Source organism: Dasypus novemcinctus, chromosome 18, assembly GCF_030445035.2.
Source record: "Dasypus novemcinctus isolate mDasNov1 chromosome 18, mDasNov1.1.hap2, whole genome shotgun sequence".
In the NCBI taxonomy this organism is placed as follows: Eukaryota; Metazoa; Chordata; class Mammalia; order Cingulata; family Dasypodidae; genus Dasypus; species Dasypus novemcinctus.
Window position 1 is genome coordinate 22954544 of NC_080690.1, and position 14027 is coordinate 22968570.

The 14027-nt window shown below is 55.9% G+C and overlaps 2 protein-coding genes across 3 annotated transcripts in view; one reads left to right on the forward strand and one right to left on the reverse strand.

Moving 5' to 3' along the window:
• KCTD19 (potassium channel tetramerization domain containing 19) overlaps window positions 1–4739 on the forward strand; it is a 31556-nt gene extending 26817 nt beyond the window's left edge. For both annotated transcript variants that reach the window (XM_012526100.4, XM_071209124.1), the window contains 5 exons: window positions 391–1018; window positions 2254–2445; window positions 2621–2775; window positions 3094–3195; window positions 4499–4739. In XM_012526100.4, the coding sequence (XP_012381554.3) occupies window positions 391–1018; window positions 2254–2445; window positions 2621–2775; window positions 3094–3195; window positions 4499–4612 (1191 nt within the window). In that variant the 3' untranslated portion in view covers window positions 4613–4739. The remainder of the gene's footprint in view (window positions 1–390; window positions 1019–2253; window positions 2446–2620; window positions 2776–3093; window positions 3196–4498) is intronic.
• PLEKHG4 (pleckstrin homology and RhoGEF domain containing G4) lies at window positions 4683–13782 on the reverse strand. The gene is made up of 21 exons (XM_058279861.2): window positions 13076–13782; window positions 12824–12919; window positions 12625–12748; window positions 12444–12537; window positions 12289–12363; window positions 12093–12209; window positions 11822–11920; window positions 11581–11729; window positions 11291–11429; window positions 11076–11192; window positions 9566–9748; window positions 8836–9338; window positions 8514–8760; window positions 7737–7826; window positions 7434–7655; window positions 7172–7342; window positions 6922–7099; window positions 6053–6169; window positions 5688–5906; window positions 5467–5582; window positions 4683–5295 (listed from the first exon to the last, which is right to left on the reverse strand). Exons 1-21 carry the CDS (start codon window positions 13581–13583, stop codon window positions 5290–5292), a joined length of 3570 nt encoding a protein of 1189 aa, XP_058135844.1. The 5' UTR covers window positions 13584–13782; the 3' UTR covers window positions 4683–5289.
• Between the last annotated feature and the right edge of the window lie 245 nt (window positions 13783–14027).

Below are 14027 nucleotides of genomic sequence, written 5' to 3' on the forward strand. Positions count from 1 at the left end.
CCCAACCTTTTATGGTTTGGCCTTGCCCTCAGAGAACAAACCACCAGGCCCAGGGGTCAGGCCAACTACTGAGGCGTATGGCAAAATGAAGGAGCAGGACTTACCTGGGCTTCCAACCCAGTGACTGGTTTTTGAACCTTGAAAGAGGCATAGGGAAGTCTTGACCACTCATGGGCTGGGTCACTGATATTATCCCCTGTTGGTGTGTGAGAGGCCCCTGGGCTGGCACCATGCCCACTCAGACTGACAAAGCCCCCCTGGGACCCATGTAGGGACAGACTGCCCTGGGTGAGCAAGTGCGGCCTTGGAGGTCCAGCTTGTTAGCTCTTGGTCTGGGCTTCAACATGGAAGCGTGACATGCTCAGAGCTGCCATGTCCCTCCCTCCCCAGACCACAGTCTGCATGCCTATGGAATTCCAAGACTGCAATGACAGGACTCCATGGAACAAAGCCAAGGGGACCCTGGCCAGGTCCAGCCAGACGGAGGAGGCTGAGCCATATACCCAGACCATCCAAGTGTCCCTGTGCCGAGGTGCCAAGAGGGCGGGCAACCCCAGCGCATACTCACACTGCCCTGGCCTCTGTGCCAACCCCAGACACTGGGGGGCCCATCCTGAGAGCCCCTCTAAAAAAAAGTGTACCACAATCAACCTCACACAGAAATATGAAACCAAAGACCCTCCTGTCACCCCCATGCAAAAACTTATCTCCCTGGTAAGGGAGTGGGACATGGTCAATTGCAAACAGTGGGAATTCCAGCCACTGACAGCCCCCCGGAGCAACCCCTTGGAGGAGGCCGCCCTACAGCTCCCCTCGGGAAGTGAGGCTCCTTCCCAACCTAGTACCTCAGTGGCCTGGAAAGCTAATTCTGCAGCCTCAGAGAAGGGCCCAAGTCCTCAGGCAGGGGTTGGAGCTGGAGTGAAAGACAGAGGGCCGGAGCCAACCTTTAAGCCATACTTCCCCATGAAAAGAGCTGCCACCCTGAAGGACTGGGGCAAGCAGAGGCCAAAGGAGAGAGGTGAGTCCAGTCCCTTATTTGACCTAAGCCTCATTTACAAACTCCTTGGCCAAGATCACAGAGGTAGTGACAAAGCAGGAACTAAAGCCTTCCATTCCCCAATGCCAGCTCTGTGCCAGGCAGTAGACACAGAAGTGGCACGCACAATGGCTTGAGGGGCCAAGAGACGATCACAAGGTAAAGCCATGAGTGCCCCGGGAAGGGGTGCCCATGAGGTGCTGGGAGAACGGATGAGGGCAGGGGCTAGGAAATCAGCAGGGGGAAGGGAAGTAAAAGCATGGGGTGTTTGTGGAAACAGGTCATTGGTCTAGCTGGGGGCTGAGCGTCACGTGAAGTGATGGGGGACAAAGCTGAAAACTTGAGTAGATCAGGACAGGCCCTGTGGGCCAAATTAAGGACAAGGCACTTTGTCCTGGTCCTAGGGAAGTGGGAGGCTACCAAAAGATTTTAAACAGGATGGAGCAGGAGATACAGCCAAGTGTGCATTTCAGAAAGCTTGCTTGGGGAGCAGAGGAAATGTAGCAGGAGAAGGAGAAATGTTAGAAGCCATTGAATTCATCAGAGGTGAAGCAGGCTTGGCAGTTGGGGGGAAGGAAGGAGGGATCCAGGCAAGAAGGGGGCCAGGTTTCTGACTTGGGTGCCTCAAGGAGAGTGGAGCCATTACTGAGGTGAGGTGGACAAGATGAGTGGGACTTGGGGAAGAGTAGTGTAGAGAGGTGTGCAATGGGGAGGTGAGGTGACAGCCCAGGGAAGTGGCTGAGAAGGCTGGGTCGACTGCTTTCTCTGCTCCTGAAAGCCCTTTCTTCAGCCCTGCTTGGGAGGGCTTTCTTGGACCCTCTGCCTGGGAGCCCCAAGTTGGTCTGTCAAGCGTACTCTTCCAGAGTAAACACGGTCAGGGATCAACCAGAAAGTACTTGTTTTACAAAAAAAGATTGCCAGTCCTCAGCCGGGTTATCGGCCCTATATGACACCAGTGTTAGTTCAACAGAGGAATTTGGAGAGTTCCTTGGAGCTCTGAAATTGAGGATTTGGCTTGTAATGATTCCAGGGCAGTGAAGAGGGGAATGGCTCAGACAGGCACCTGCCAGCCCAGGGTGCCATTTCTGAAACACCAGAGGGATCAGCAGCTGGAAGGGTGGGGTGACAGACATAGGACTCTGCCAGCAGAGCCCCACCCCCACTGGGCTCTGAGGTGGCTTAGGAAGGACACCCCGCCCACAATGTTGTTTTCACAGAAAGCGCTGCGCCTGAGCAGCCTCTGCCTGAGGCCACTGAAGTGGACAGCACGGGGGTCATTCTCAAAGTGGCCCACCCCCCCGTGGTGGGCAGCGATGGCTCCTGTATGTTCTTTGAGGACAGCATCGTGTACACCACACAAATGGACAACCTCCGGCACACACCGGCCATAGCCAGCACCCAGGCCCAAGGTGAGGCTCTGGAGCCATGCCTGGCCCTGAACTTCCTTGGGGAGCCATCTGAGCCCCTGCCCAGGGCACTTCACAGGGAGGGATGGCCCTCCTTGGGGCCCTGCACCTCTCTCAGGCTGTCTCTGATGCCCTAGGTGTGGGCAAATGTGGCCACATCCATTCCCTCCTTCCACAGGGGTAACTTTCCTGAGTTTCTCTCTGTCATGGGAAGAGATGTTTTACGCCCAGAAATGTCACCGCTTCCTGACAGACATCATCCTGGATTCCATCAGGCAAAAGGACCCCAAAGCCATCACGGCCAAGGTGGTCTCCCTGGTCAACAGGCTGTGGGTATGTGTGACAGGCCACAAGCCCTGGGGCACCCTGTACCTCCTCCACCCTCTCCCTGTGCCCCCTCAATGAGTGCTGCAAGGCAAGAGGAAGCAGGCCACGACAGGGTAAGGGGAGGAGGTCAGGGCAGAGGTTGGCAGGAAGGACAGAGACAGGAAAGCAGGGCATCTTCATCTGGACCATGCCTGGCCCAGAGGCAGACTTGGAGTGGCAGCGTCTCCTGTCCCTGGGGTTCCTGCAGACCCAAGGAAGCCCCTGCTCTGCATCCCATTCTGAGGGGCTGCCCCGGCCCTACGTGACCATGGGCTCTCCTGGCAGGCCCTGCACATGAGCCCCAAGCAGTTTGTGGTGGATTTGCTGGCCATCGCCGGCTTCAAGGATGACCGGCACACCCAGGAACGCCTGTACAGCTGGGTGGAGGTGAGGGCCCCCCACCCCCACTGGGAAGGGCAGCCTGCTGGGTGCCTTGAGGGACCGTGTGTCTCACTGCATGGGGGCCAGCCAGTGCTGCCTGGGAGAGTAGGCAGGCAGCCAGGCCTGTCCCTTGGTCCTGGGGAGGGAGACACAATGCCTGAAATTAACCAGTCCAAACAAGTCCAAAGTGAGAATGTTCCCGTCACTGGTTTTCATAGTTTTCTTCCAATGATACCAACTTTGCCTTCATCCCTTAACAACTCTTGGCCTCACTTGGGAAAGCAGACAATATGAGCCCCAGTTTTTGGGGTGCTGAAATCAGAGAAATGATTAGGACTCAGACCTCTTCGCCTGTGATACCAACTTTGCTTACTTAGCCAATATGCCGCCCTTTTAAAGATTTCTTTTTCATTTATTTCTCTCCCCTTACCCCTCCCCAGTTGTCTGCTCTCTGTGTCCATTCGATGCATGTTCTTCTGTGACCACTTCTATCCTTATCAGCGGCACGGGAATCTGTGTTACTTTTTGTTGTGTCATCTTGTTGTGTCAGCTCTCCGTGTGGGTGGCGCCATTCCTGGGCAGGCTGCACTTTCTTTCGTGCTGGGCGGCTCTCCTTATGGGGCGCACAACATGCGCATGGGGCTCCCCTACGCAGGAGACACTCCTGCGTGGCAGGGCACTCCTTGCACACATCAGCACTGCACATGGGCCAACCCCACACAGGTCAAGGAGGCCCAGGGTTTGAACCGCGGACCTCCCATGTGGTAGGCGGATGCCCTAACCACTGGGCCAAGTCTGCTTCCCCCACCTTTTTAAATTGTGCATTTCTTTCACATTTGAGCTGCTTCAAAAATATTTTTTTAACAAAGAAAAGGAAAATGTTCAAGGATGAAAGAATGACCAAGCTATTTTGGTTTTGACTCCTTAGAATAATTTTGGAGTTTTAGATTATTATTTTTAACATGGACGGTGAAAAGGTTTTAGCTAATTTCTCATTAACGTGGCATTCTAATAATCAAATGCATTATTATCACCTTTCACTCTACTGATTGTAAAGGTGAAGGCAAATGGAAAACCAGTGACAGGAAACATACATTTTTTACCTCCTGGTCATTCTAACAGGTTCCCTGGTAGCCACTCCTAGCCATATGTCCTGGGAGTTGCCTTTGGGCCAAAGTGAGGCCAAGAGCATCAAGTCCCCACCAACTGGGCTTGCCCCACCCCTGCCCAGACAGGAACACCCATGTCCACATGGAGCTAGTAGGCAATTGGCCAGAAAACCAGGAATAAGACAGGCCTTTCCTTCCAGCTCACACTGCCTTTTGCCAGGAAGTATGGCTGCTGCATGGACCTGCTCATCCAGAGGGGCCTGTCTAAATCTGTCTCGTACTCAATCTTGGCCAAATACTTACAAGAGGGCTAGGGTATTCAGAGATGCCATCTTCACATACTCATTCTAACTGGGGATGTCCCCAGAATAATGCATGTGCCCACCCAAGAACATATATCAGTTTATTTTTCATTGTTAACAAATAAAAGAATAAACCACGCATGAGTCAAAGGCCTGCACTCTCTCTGAAATGCCAAAGGCCTAACTACCAGTGAAATAATTTTAGATAATAACTCTAATTTAAACATCCTCAAAAGACACTGAGTCAAAAGAACCAAACTGATCCAAGAAGGAAGGCGCTGGGCCTGGGGAGCCAGGACAGGCAAGGGTAAGGGCCCAGCAGGGGTGCAGACTTGCCCCTAAGTTTGGGGAGCTGTGTTCCTCCTGAGGGATGGGGGTAGCCCAGTCACTGCCAGGAGATAGAGTTCCCACCAGCCTAGAGCTTAGCCCAGTCCTAAACCACAACTGGGGTGGGGGCTGGAGAGGGGAACAGGAGAAGGGCACCTGGGGCCAGGAGCCCAGGGTCAGGGTGCTCGTTCAGGTGTTACAGCCAGATTCCCGTGGAAAAGACCCGTAACAGTCAAAGGGCAGTCCACATCGGCTGAAGATGGCTCAGGTGCTAGCCGCGCCCTGGTCACAGCAGATCCAGGAGAGGTGAGGTTCCTTGGAGCCACAGGCTGCTGCATCCACTGCTCACCTTCAAGCCCGGATCAGACCTGTGGTGCAAGGCCGGGCATGAACACCTGTACCCTTGGCTCAGCGACCAGGTGGGCTCTCTGGGGAATGGCTCTGGTCCACCCACCCCAGTTCCACCTAAAGCAAAAGCAGCCAGAGGCCCAGACAGAGCTGGCAAGGGGCCAGTGGGTTTATGGCAAAATGGCACTCACACTGGACAAATCCTCAAGGCCCTTGCCCAGGACCTGCCCTGACACACAGCTGCTGTCGGAACCACTAGAGCCACTGGCTGACGGGCACTGGGATGAGACCTCAGAGTCCTCGAGAGCTAGAGAGAGAGTCTGGGTGAGCTGTTGGCAAGGTGGGCCCAGACCCCAAACCATGCCCTCCTGTGTCTGTCTAGGCCCAGACATGCTCAAAGAGGGCTGGCTACCCAGCTCTGCTTCAGTCTCCAGCGCTGCCGCCTCTGAGAAGTTGGTGGAATACAAGGGCCAACGGAGGCCCAGAAGAGCTGGGTCTCTGTACAGGTGCAGGTTGAGGGACCCCAATACAGAACAAGAGGCAGGGTCTCCAGGAAGGGAGTTCGAGGCCTCCAGGTAGGAGCTGTCGTAGTCAAACTGGGCCACAGCGATGGAAGCCCGAGAGCGAACTTCTGCACAAAAGGGAGGTTCTGGTTGGGGCAGGCCAGAGCCCAGCCTGGCCCAAGGTCCCAAAGGGAGCTCAGGCCAAGGCCAACCAAGGTCCATATTGCTCCCCATGCAGCTTTCTACACCCCCACCCCCGGAGCCTGCCAGCTACCTCGGCACTTTAGGACATAGTTGATGGTGCGGTCACTGATAGCCTCCTCGCTGGGGGTAATGTCCCTGAAGCTCTTGTTCCCCACACCCATGGACACCATCTCAGCCATGCGGACCTCTGGGTGGAGAGGAGGTATAAGGCAGGGGCCCCAGACACTAGCCTTGCCCTTGGGCCTCTATCTCCCCACTTTAACCAAATCCTTTCTGTACACCCACCTCCTTCAGGTTCACTGCCCTGTGAGCTGTTACTCCCATGGGGCAGGTGTCATAATTCCTTTTTTATCTCTCTTTTTTTTAAAGATACATAGATCACAAAAAATTTTACATTAAAAAATATAAGAGGTTCCCATATACTCTACTCCCCATACCCCCCACTCCTCCCACATCAACAACTTTGATTAGTATGGTACATGCACTGCATTTGATGAGTACAATTTGGGGCATTGCTACACAGTGTGGATTATAGCTTATGTTGTAGTTTATACTTTCTCCCAGTCCATTCAGTGGCAGGATATATAATGTCCTGCATCTGAGCCTGCAATATCATTAAGGACAACTCTAAGTCCCAAAAAGGCCCCAATATCACACATCTTTTTCCTTCTCCCCTGCCTTCAGTGACTCCCATGGCCACTGTCTCCACATCAGTGAAAGATGAGGCTGCTAACACAGAGGTTAACAATGCACCCGAAGTCAGTGTGTCGGCAGAAACTGCCTGACTGTGAAGTTCTTTCCCCTGCCCTGCCTGGTGTTGCTGAGCCTCTTCCCACCCAGCCCCAAGAGATGACTTCCTAGGCTTTTCCAGGTCCCCACTGGGGCCGTGATAGCCCTCCTGGAAGGGGAGGGGGGGTGAAGTAAGGGGCAGGGGCCCACCCTTGTTGTGAACAGCCTGCCTCCAGAGCAGGCGAGAGATGTCAGCCGTCCAGGCCTGCTTGGTGGCCAAGTTGGCAGCCTGCAGCACAAAGGTGTCCCTGGCCTTGCGACGGCGGAACCAGATCTCAAAGCGCAGGTTGCTGTCCCCACAGCTCTCAGTGAGACCAAGGTCTGCCATCTGTGTACCAGGGAGAGGGCTTGGTGAAGCATCTGGGTAGGCAGGGGTAGGGGCTGGGTCGGGTGGGCCTACCTTGAAGGAGCGTTTGTAGGAGAATGTGTCAACACCCGCAGGGCCACGGCGAGGCTTGCTGAAGAGCAGCAGTTCCTCAAAGAGGAAGATGCGACGCAGGGATTTGTGGCGCCCAGTGCGTACTGTGAACTCATCCTGTCGCACTAGCTGCCCCTGCTCCTTGAGGTTAACCTGCTAAGCAGGGGTCTGGTGGGTGCCCGTCTCTTCTGCCCCCTCCTTCCATACCCACTGCATGTGCCCACCAGGTCCTGGGATGACTCACGTCACAGCCCTGGATGGCATCCATGGCTAGCAGGTCATTGCCGTGTTGCAGCTGGAAGCGCACAAGGCTCTGGGCGGCCCGCAAGGCACTCATCTCCTGCACGGGGCCCTCGCAGGCCCGCGCCAGCTCCTGCAGCAGCAGTGCATACTTGCTCATGCGCTGGATGGGCTTTAGCAGGTACGAGGCCAAGTCCAGGCGGTCCCCCAGTGCTTGCTGCTTATCCTGCCAGGTGGGGAGGAGCCATTAAGAGGTTAACGGTAGCTGTGAGCACCCCCAGCCCACCCCAGTCCCTGGCCTGCCCACCTTGAAAAAAGCATGGCCATAGCTGGTCATCAGAGCGTCTGAGAGAGGCTTGTTCTTGCTGTAGAGTGCATACATCCCAAACTGCACCCTCTGTGGGGACACATGGCTCAGCCCAGGTCTGAGAAAGTTGGCTCCCACAGGCTGTCACCTTGAGAGGTCCAAAATGCCCACAAACAGCTCCCCAGGGAATGCCCGCCCCCCCCAGATCCCATCTGCATTGCTTCAAATCAGGGGCGAGCTGCAAGAATGAGCACTGAGGAGCGGGGAGCTTGGCCACAGGCCTCTGAGAAGTAGCCCTGCCTCCCTCTCAGCCTGAGCTTCCCCCAGCCCTTAGACTACCTCGCTGATCTCACCTCACCTTGAACTACTCCTTCCCTGCTCACTATCCTCAGCCACAGGGACCTGTCTCTTCCTTGACCACCGTCCCTTTCTTTCCTGCCAAAGGGCTTTGCACTTGCAGTTTCCTCTGGATGGAATGTTCTTACTCTAGACTTCTATACGGCCTCCTCAAAAAGGCCTTTGCTAGCTGCTTTCTACAAGCTGGGAACCCCTGTCCCACCAGTACACAATTACTTTCTAACTTCTTTCCTGCTAGCCCCAACTATAATCTGAAATTATTTTTTTTACCTGGTATCTCCCCTACTAAACTCTGAGTGCCCTGGGGGGGCAGGGACCTGGTCAATCTTGCTCATAGCTGTACCCAGCACAGGGCCTGGCACTGAGCATGTGGCCAACAGCTCTTTGTTGAGTATGGCAGATTTGGCCTGTGGGGCTTACATGGCGCAGGAAGGCATAGGCCACTCGGGGTGGGTGCCGGGTGCAGGCCTCCAGCTCACGCAGAAAGAAATGACGGTGGAAGTCCCGTAGCTTCTCCAGGTTGCCAAAGAGGTGGGCACGCTGACCACGGAGGCCCTGGGGCACATCGGGACGATCCAACTCAGGGAAGTAGTTCTCTATGGTATAGTCAAGGGCACGGACATACTCCTGTTCTGTGGCCACCATCTCTGCCAGCACCAGCTGAAGCCTACCAGGTAGGTGGAGTCAGGACCCAAGACATCCACCCTGCCACTGCCCACCCTGCCCTGCCCACTGCCTACACCTGTTGGTGCTCCTGAGGTCAGAGCTGCCTGGCAGAGGCAGAGTGGAGGATGACTTGGGCTGGGCACCACCTCCAGTTTCTGGTCCATGGTGGGTGGCAACGACGGTGGCATGGTGGCAGTGGTGGGCAGGTTTACTGAGGCTCTGCCCCAGATTCCGATCAAAGCTGTATGCCTTCCTCAGGGGAGGTACGACAGGTGCAGCAGGGACTCCACTTACACACAGGCTAGCTGGGATGCCTATCGGTGGTGGCTTCAGTGCAGCCTCTAGTTTCTGATCCAGGGCCAGCCAGGTATCCTGGCACCGTGCCCAGGCTTGGCGGCATTCCTGGCGGATGCCTTCTGAACCCAGCCCTGTGGCCAGAGCCCACATCTTTCGGAAGTGGGTAGGAGGCAAATCAGGATGCTTGGTCCAGTGCAGCTGCAGCTGCTGCAGCACGACCCCTGAGGGCTTCTGTGCCAGCTCTGCCAATACCCGCTGCCCCTCCTCAGCCCATGTTGAGGCCTGTAACACCAAGGCCAGACGGGGATTAGAGGGACCCCAAGACCACCGAGCCTTCTTCTCCACCCACTCCCCACCCCCACAAGATGCTGGCCCCAGGCCACATCCCCAGTGGTTGGATTTGGGGGTCAGGCTGAAGACAAGGAAAGAGAACGGGCAAGACAAACCAGGAAGGGCTCAGGTTGTGGTGGAGTTGCTGCGGCAGCCAGGGACAGGGCCCTCGCACACACCTGCTTGAAGAACTGCAACAGCTTCTCAGCATCTGCCAGCTGCTGCCGCCGCAGGGCCAAAGCCCCAGAGAATTCAGCCAGCTGGGCTTGCAGGGCCAGAAAGTGGGCCCCAAGAGGGCCCAGTTCAGCTGCTTCCCAGCCAGCCAGTGGCTGCAGAACCTTCTCCCCTTGCCTGATCTGCTCCTGGGGACATCAGGTTTGTCCTGTGTTTGGACATATTCCCTCCACCTCCACTCACCACTCCCACCCATACCCCTCTCTGCTCCCCTCACAGCCAGCTTCCCCGAGGGACTTCCTCTCCTCTCAGAGCTCACCCACCTCCCAATCACTCCACGCCAACTCCACTTGTGTTCTCATCCCCAGCACATCTGACCCACCTCTCAGCAACATCCAACTCTCTCTTGGCGGCTCCCTGACACCATCCCACTCTTCTGTTCTCCTCGCTCTTCTCTGGTGGTTCCTCCTCCTGCTCCCCACCCTCACCTGGGTCCTTAAACACTGGAGCTCCTGAACGCAGTTGACTCTTTCCACCAGGCAATTTTGTGCGATAATGCTTCAAATGTCATGCACACGGCTCATATCCACCTAGCGACCCTCTCCAGCCCAGACCTCTCCTCTAACATCCAGGCCCAACACCCAAAAGTCTTCCAACTCATTCCCTCATATCATCCCAAGGGCACACCTGAGCCTGGACTCATGAATCCCCCTCCCCCAGAAGCACACATTCACTCTTATAATCTCTCTTTCCTTTACCCTCTTCCCATATGGATGCACTATCAAATCCCACCAACTTCTCAAATCCATCTTCCCTCCACAATCCTGCCAGAACAAGCATCATTTCCCGCCTGGACCACTCAAAATCCTCTTCCCTGGACTCCCCATGTCCATCCTCCTAGTCATTATCTACTAGAGGTAATCGCCCCAGAACAGGGATCTAACCATACAACTTTCCTGCCTAAATTTTCCACTGCTTTTAGGATACAAACTCCCTGTCCACAGCTTACAGGGCCCAGTGATCTGGCCATTGACCACTCCTCCAGCATCATCTCATCCCATTCTCCCTCTCCCTTGTTCTCTGCATTCGTTTCAACCTCACTGGCCTTCTAGGGCTCCGCACACATGTCCTGCTCCCTGCCACAGTACCTTGCATATGCTGTTTCCCCAGTCTGGAAGCCTCCATCCCAGACCCTGCTCTGCCTGGCTGACCCTGACCTATCCTTCAGCTCTTGGCTCAAGAGTCACTTTCTCAAGTTAGCCTGCCTGGACACCCCTGCTCAGTCAGGTCCTTGTTACACACTCAGAACCATCTGCATTGCTTCTCTACAGAGCTCTTCCCTCCTTTTGCAAATGCACATCTATGACTGTAAACCCTGACTTACAACTCCTCTCCTCTGCTGGACTATAAGTTCTGAGAAGAACAAGGGATAGATATGCTTTAACCCACCTTTGCATTCCTAGCCCCTTGCACAGTGCCCCAACACCTACAGGATGAGTAAGTGATCAAACACACCTGGGCAGCCTGGTCCAGCTCCTGAAAAGGGCCTTGGGCCTGGAGCAGCATGTCCAGCGAGGGCTCCCCTGCCTCCTCCAGTGCAGGCCAGCCCACCTCCTGTAGCCACACTTCAATCTGCAGGGGAAAAGCAGGGAAAGGTGAGGAGAACTGTTGTAGGGTGGGAGTCAGGCTTGAGATAAGGGATAGGGCCAGCGCAGGGCAGTATTTCCCACCTGGTGCAGCATGCCCTCCTGAGCCTCCAGCATTTGAACCAACTCCAGTGCATGTACTCGTCGGTTGCTCTGCAGGGTCAGTTGGTGCAGCAGTCCATCCACGCAGCCATACAGCTTGTCAACCTCCTCCACCGCTGGCCTGGCGCCAGGTACACAGTCCTGGGGCCGCTGCTAGTCACACTACTCTAACCCACCCTGTCCTGGTACCTTCAGGATAATCCTGGCTGACTCTGAGCCAGAAAGCTGAATCCTTGGCTGGGGTAAGATCTGGGATTCACGTTTGCACCTACCTGTAGTCTGGGCTCAGGGTCACCTCTGGGACAACTTGCTTCAGCCATGCCAGCTCCAAGCCCCCCTGGCACTGCAGCCATGCCAGCTTTGGCGAGTCTAGCACCTGCTGCATCAGGACCTGTGCCTGCCGGAGCAGCTGACTGACTTCCTAGGGTTGAGGGCAACAGGCAGTGGAGGTGGGCAAGGGAGAGGAGGAGGGAGACGGGAACTTTCAGGGAGACATCAGTAGAGGATACTCACCCCAGACTCCATAGGCTGGGGTATAGCCTTCATGCTCTCAATGGCCCCCTGCAGCAGGGCACAAACTACTTGGCAGCTCTTCAGTAGGGCTTCGAGACGCTGTGAGCAGGGGGGCAGGCATGACCAGAGCAGTATTCAGTGCTGGTCCCAGACATCCTGGATTCCGGGGAACTGCAGCCAGGTTTGCTCTGCTCATCCCAGCCCAGAAGAGAATGCTCCACAGACCCAGATTGCTTGTATACCCACTGCCATTCCCCATCCAAGCACTAACCATCCGGAAGTCTAGCCAGGACTGGTGGCAGTAAGGCAGGTCCCCACCCAATGTAGCAGGCAACCCTGCAATGGAGATGTGGGTCAGCAGGCTCTGAGGAGAGGGCAGCAGCTCTAGCTGTAGGAGAAGAAGGTGCTGTGACCCAGGCCTGGGTGGGAAAGTTCCCCCCACACCCCTAGCCAACTTGCTTCAGTACCTGCAGTCCACAAGGCACTTCTTCCGGCATTTCTCCCACTAGCAGCACCTGGTGGACCGATCCTGGGGCTGCTTCCTGCAAGGAATCTGAGCTCAGCCCTGCCCCTAGCTCTACATAAAAGGAATGGGGGAGGGTAACTATGATCCCATACTCACCTGCAGCTGGTTGAGTCCCCACAAGAGGGAGGAGCTTGGGGAGCAAATTCGGGCATCCACTAGCACAGTCAGTCCCAGGGCCTGTACTTCGGGCCTAAAAGAGCAGGTTTCAGCTCTGCATCTAATTACATGTCCTGACTCCTCGTGGCCCAGGAGCCTTCTTCCAACCCCCTGTCCCCACCTAGGGATGTTTCGCAGGTAGAGCAGGAGGCGGGTGAGCTCATGGCTGCTGCACTTGGGGTAAAACCAGGCTGGGCTGTGGGTGACCAGAAGCAGTACTGCCCGGCCTTCTGTATCCCGAGTCCCTGTGGGCAGAAGGCAATGAACACTGGCCCCCTTGAGCCACCCTACCTCAACTGCCTGTAATCCCTCACTGCTACCTGGCAGGGTGGCCATGCCACTGGCCAGCAGCTCCAAGGAGAGGTCTTGGGCCAGGAGGCATTCAGCAGGTTTGGGAAGGCTGGATCCACTAGAGTCTTGGAAAGAAAAATGACTTGGAACTGTATTGGGTCACCTACCAGAGGTCCCTCCTGGAACCTGGGCTTTAGCCTGAGTCAGAGGCCTCCCCAAGTCTTGACACCCTTCTTCAAACACCTTCCCTTCCCAGAGCCCCCCAGTCCATCTGTCCTTACCTAATTCCAGCAGCTCTGATGCAGTCTTTGATAAAGGGTCTCCAAGGTTCAAAGGGCTGCTGTTCAATTCCCCAGGGCCCAAGCCAGCTGGCACCACCCTGCCTGGAACTGGGTCCCCTGCCAAGTTTCCCTCTTGGCTGTCACTCCCGCCCTCTGCCAGTCTGATGTGGGAAGACATAGAGAATAGGGGACTCTCCACTCCAGAAGGGGTTGGATCCTCCGACCGGACTGAGGAACCTCCTAACGTTCCCTTCTGGCCATCCCCTGACCCATCTGCAGCCATCAGTTCTGGGGGTAATTGAAGATCCCTGCGCAGGAGACAGCCCTGTAAACCTTCCCCCTGGGCTGCCCCTACAGATGATTTTGGGGGACTGGGGTGCTCAACCTGTATCTGGGGGGCAGGTTCTTCCTCCCAGGCATCCCTGATACTGCACACAGCAAATCTCCAGTCTGTGGCATGGCCTTGGGAGTCTGGGGACTCATCCCCATCTTCCAGGGGCCGTTCCATAAATCTTCCCCTAAGGCTGGGCCTGTTCAGGGCCTAGTAGGAGAGCCGCTGGGCCCTCAGCGTGAATTGAGGCCCAAGCTCAGGTAGGAAGTGGGTCTAAGATGGTCGAGTAGGCTTCCACGGACAACAGAGGCAAAATGTAGTAGGCCGTAGGAGGAGCCAGGCTCGATGTCCGGGCACACCGGGGCACAGACAATACCGCAATGCAGGCCTAGGAAGAGAGTAGAAGGTCAAGGGTCTCCCTTCTGCCCAGGTCCCGCCTCAGTGTTCTCTAGGATCTGTGCCCGGTGGGGCCACGCCCTTGGACACGCACAAGCGGTCATGCATAGCAGGTCTACGCCGGTAGGACGCCCACGGCCCTAAGCGCGGCCTCCGGACTGCGCTTGCGCGGGCCCTCCCAGGCCCTCACCTCAGCCTGGCACTCGCGTGGCCCTACCTCGCCCT

Excerpts from the sequence above, each read along its gene's own strand:
- PLEKHG4 (XM_058279861.2), bottom strand. The coding sequence starts at position 13,583 with ATGGAACGGCCCCTGGAAGATGGGGATGAGTCCCCAGACTCCCAAGGC. Across the intron at positions 12,210-12,288 it reads AAGTGCCTTGTGGACTGCAG|CTAGAGCTGCTGCCCTCTCC; the intron begins GTACTGAAGCAA and ends CTTCTCCTACAG. Across the intron at positions 6,170-6,921 it reads GCAGGCTGTTCACAACAAGG|AGGTCCGCATGGCTGAGATG; the intron begins GTGGGCCCCTGC and ends CTCTCCACCCAG.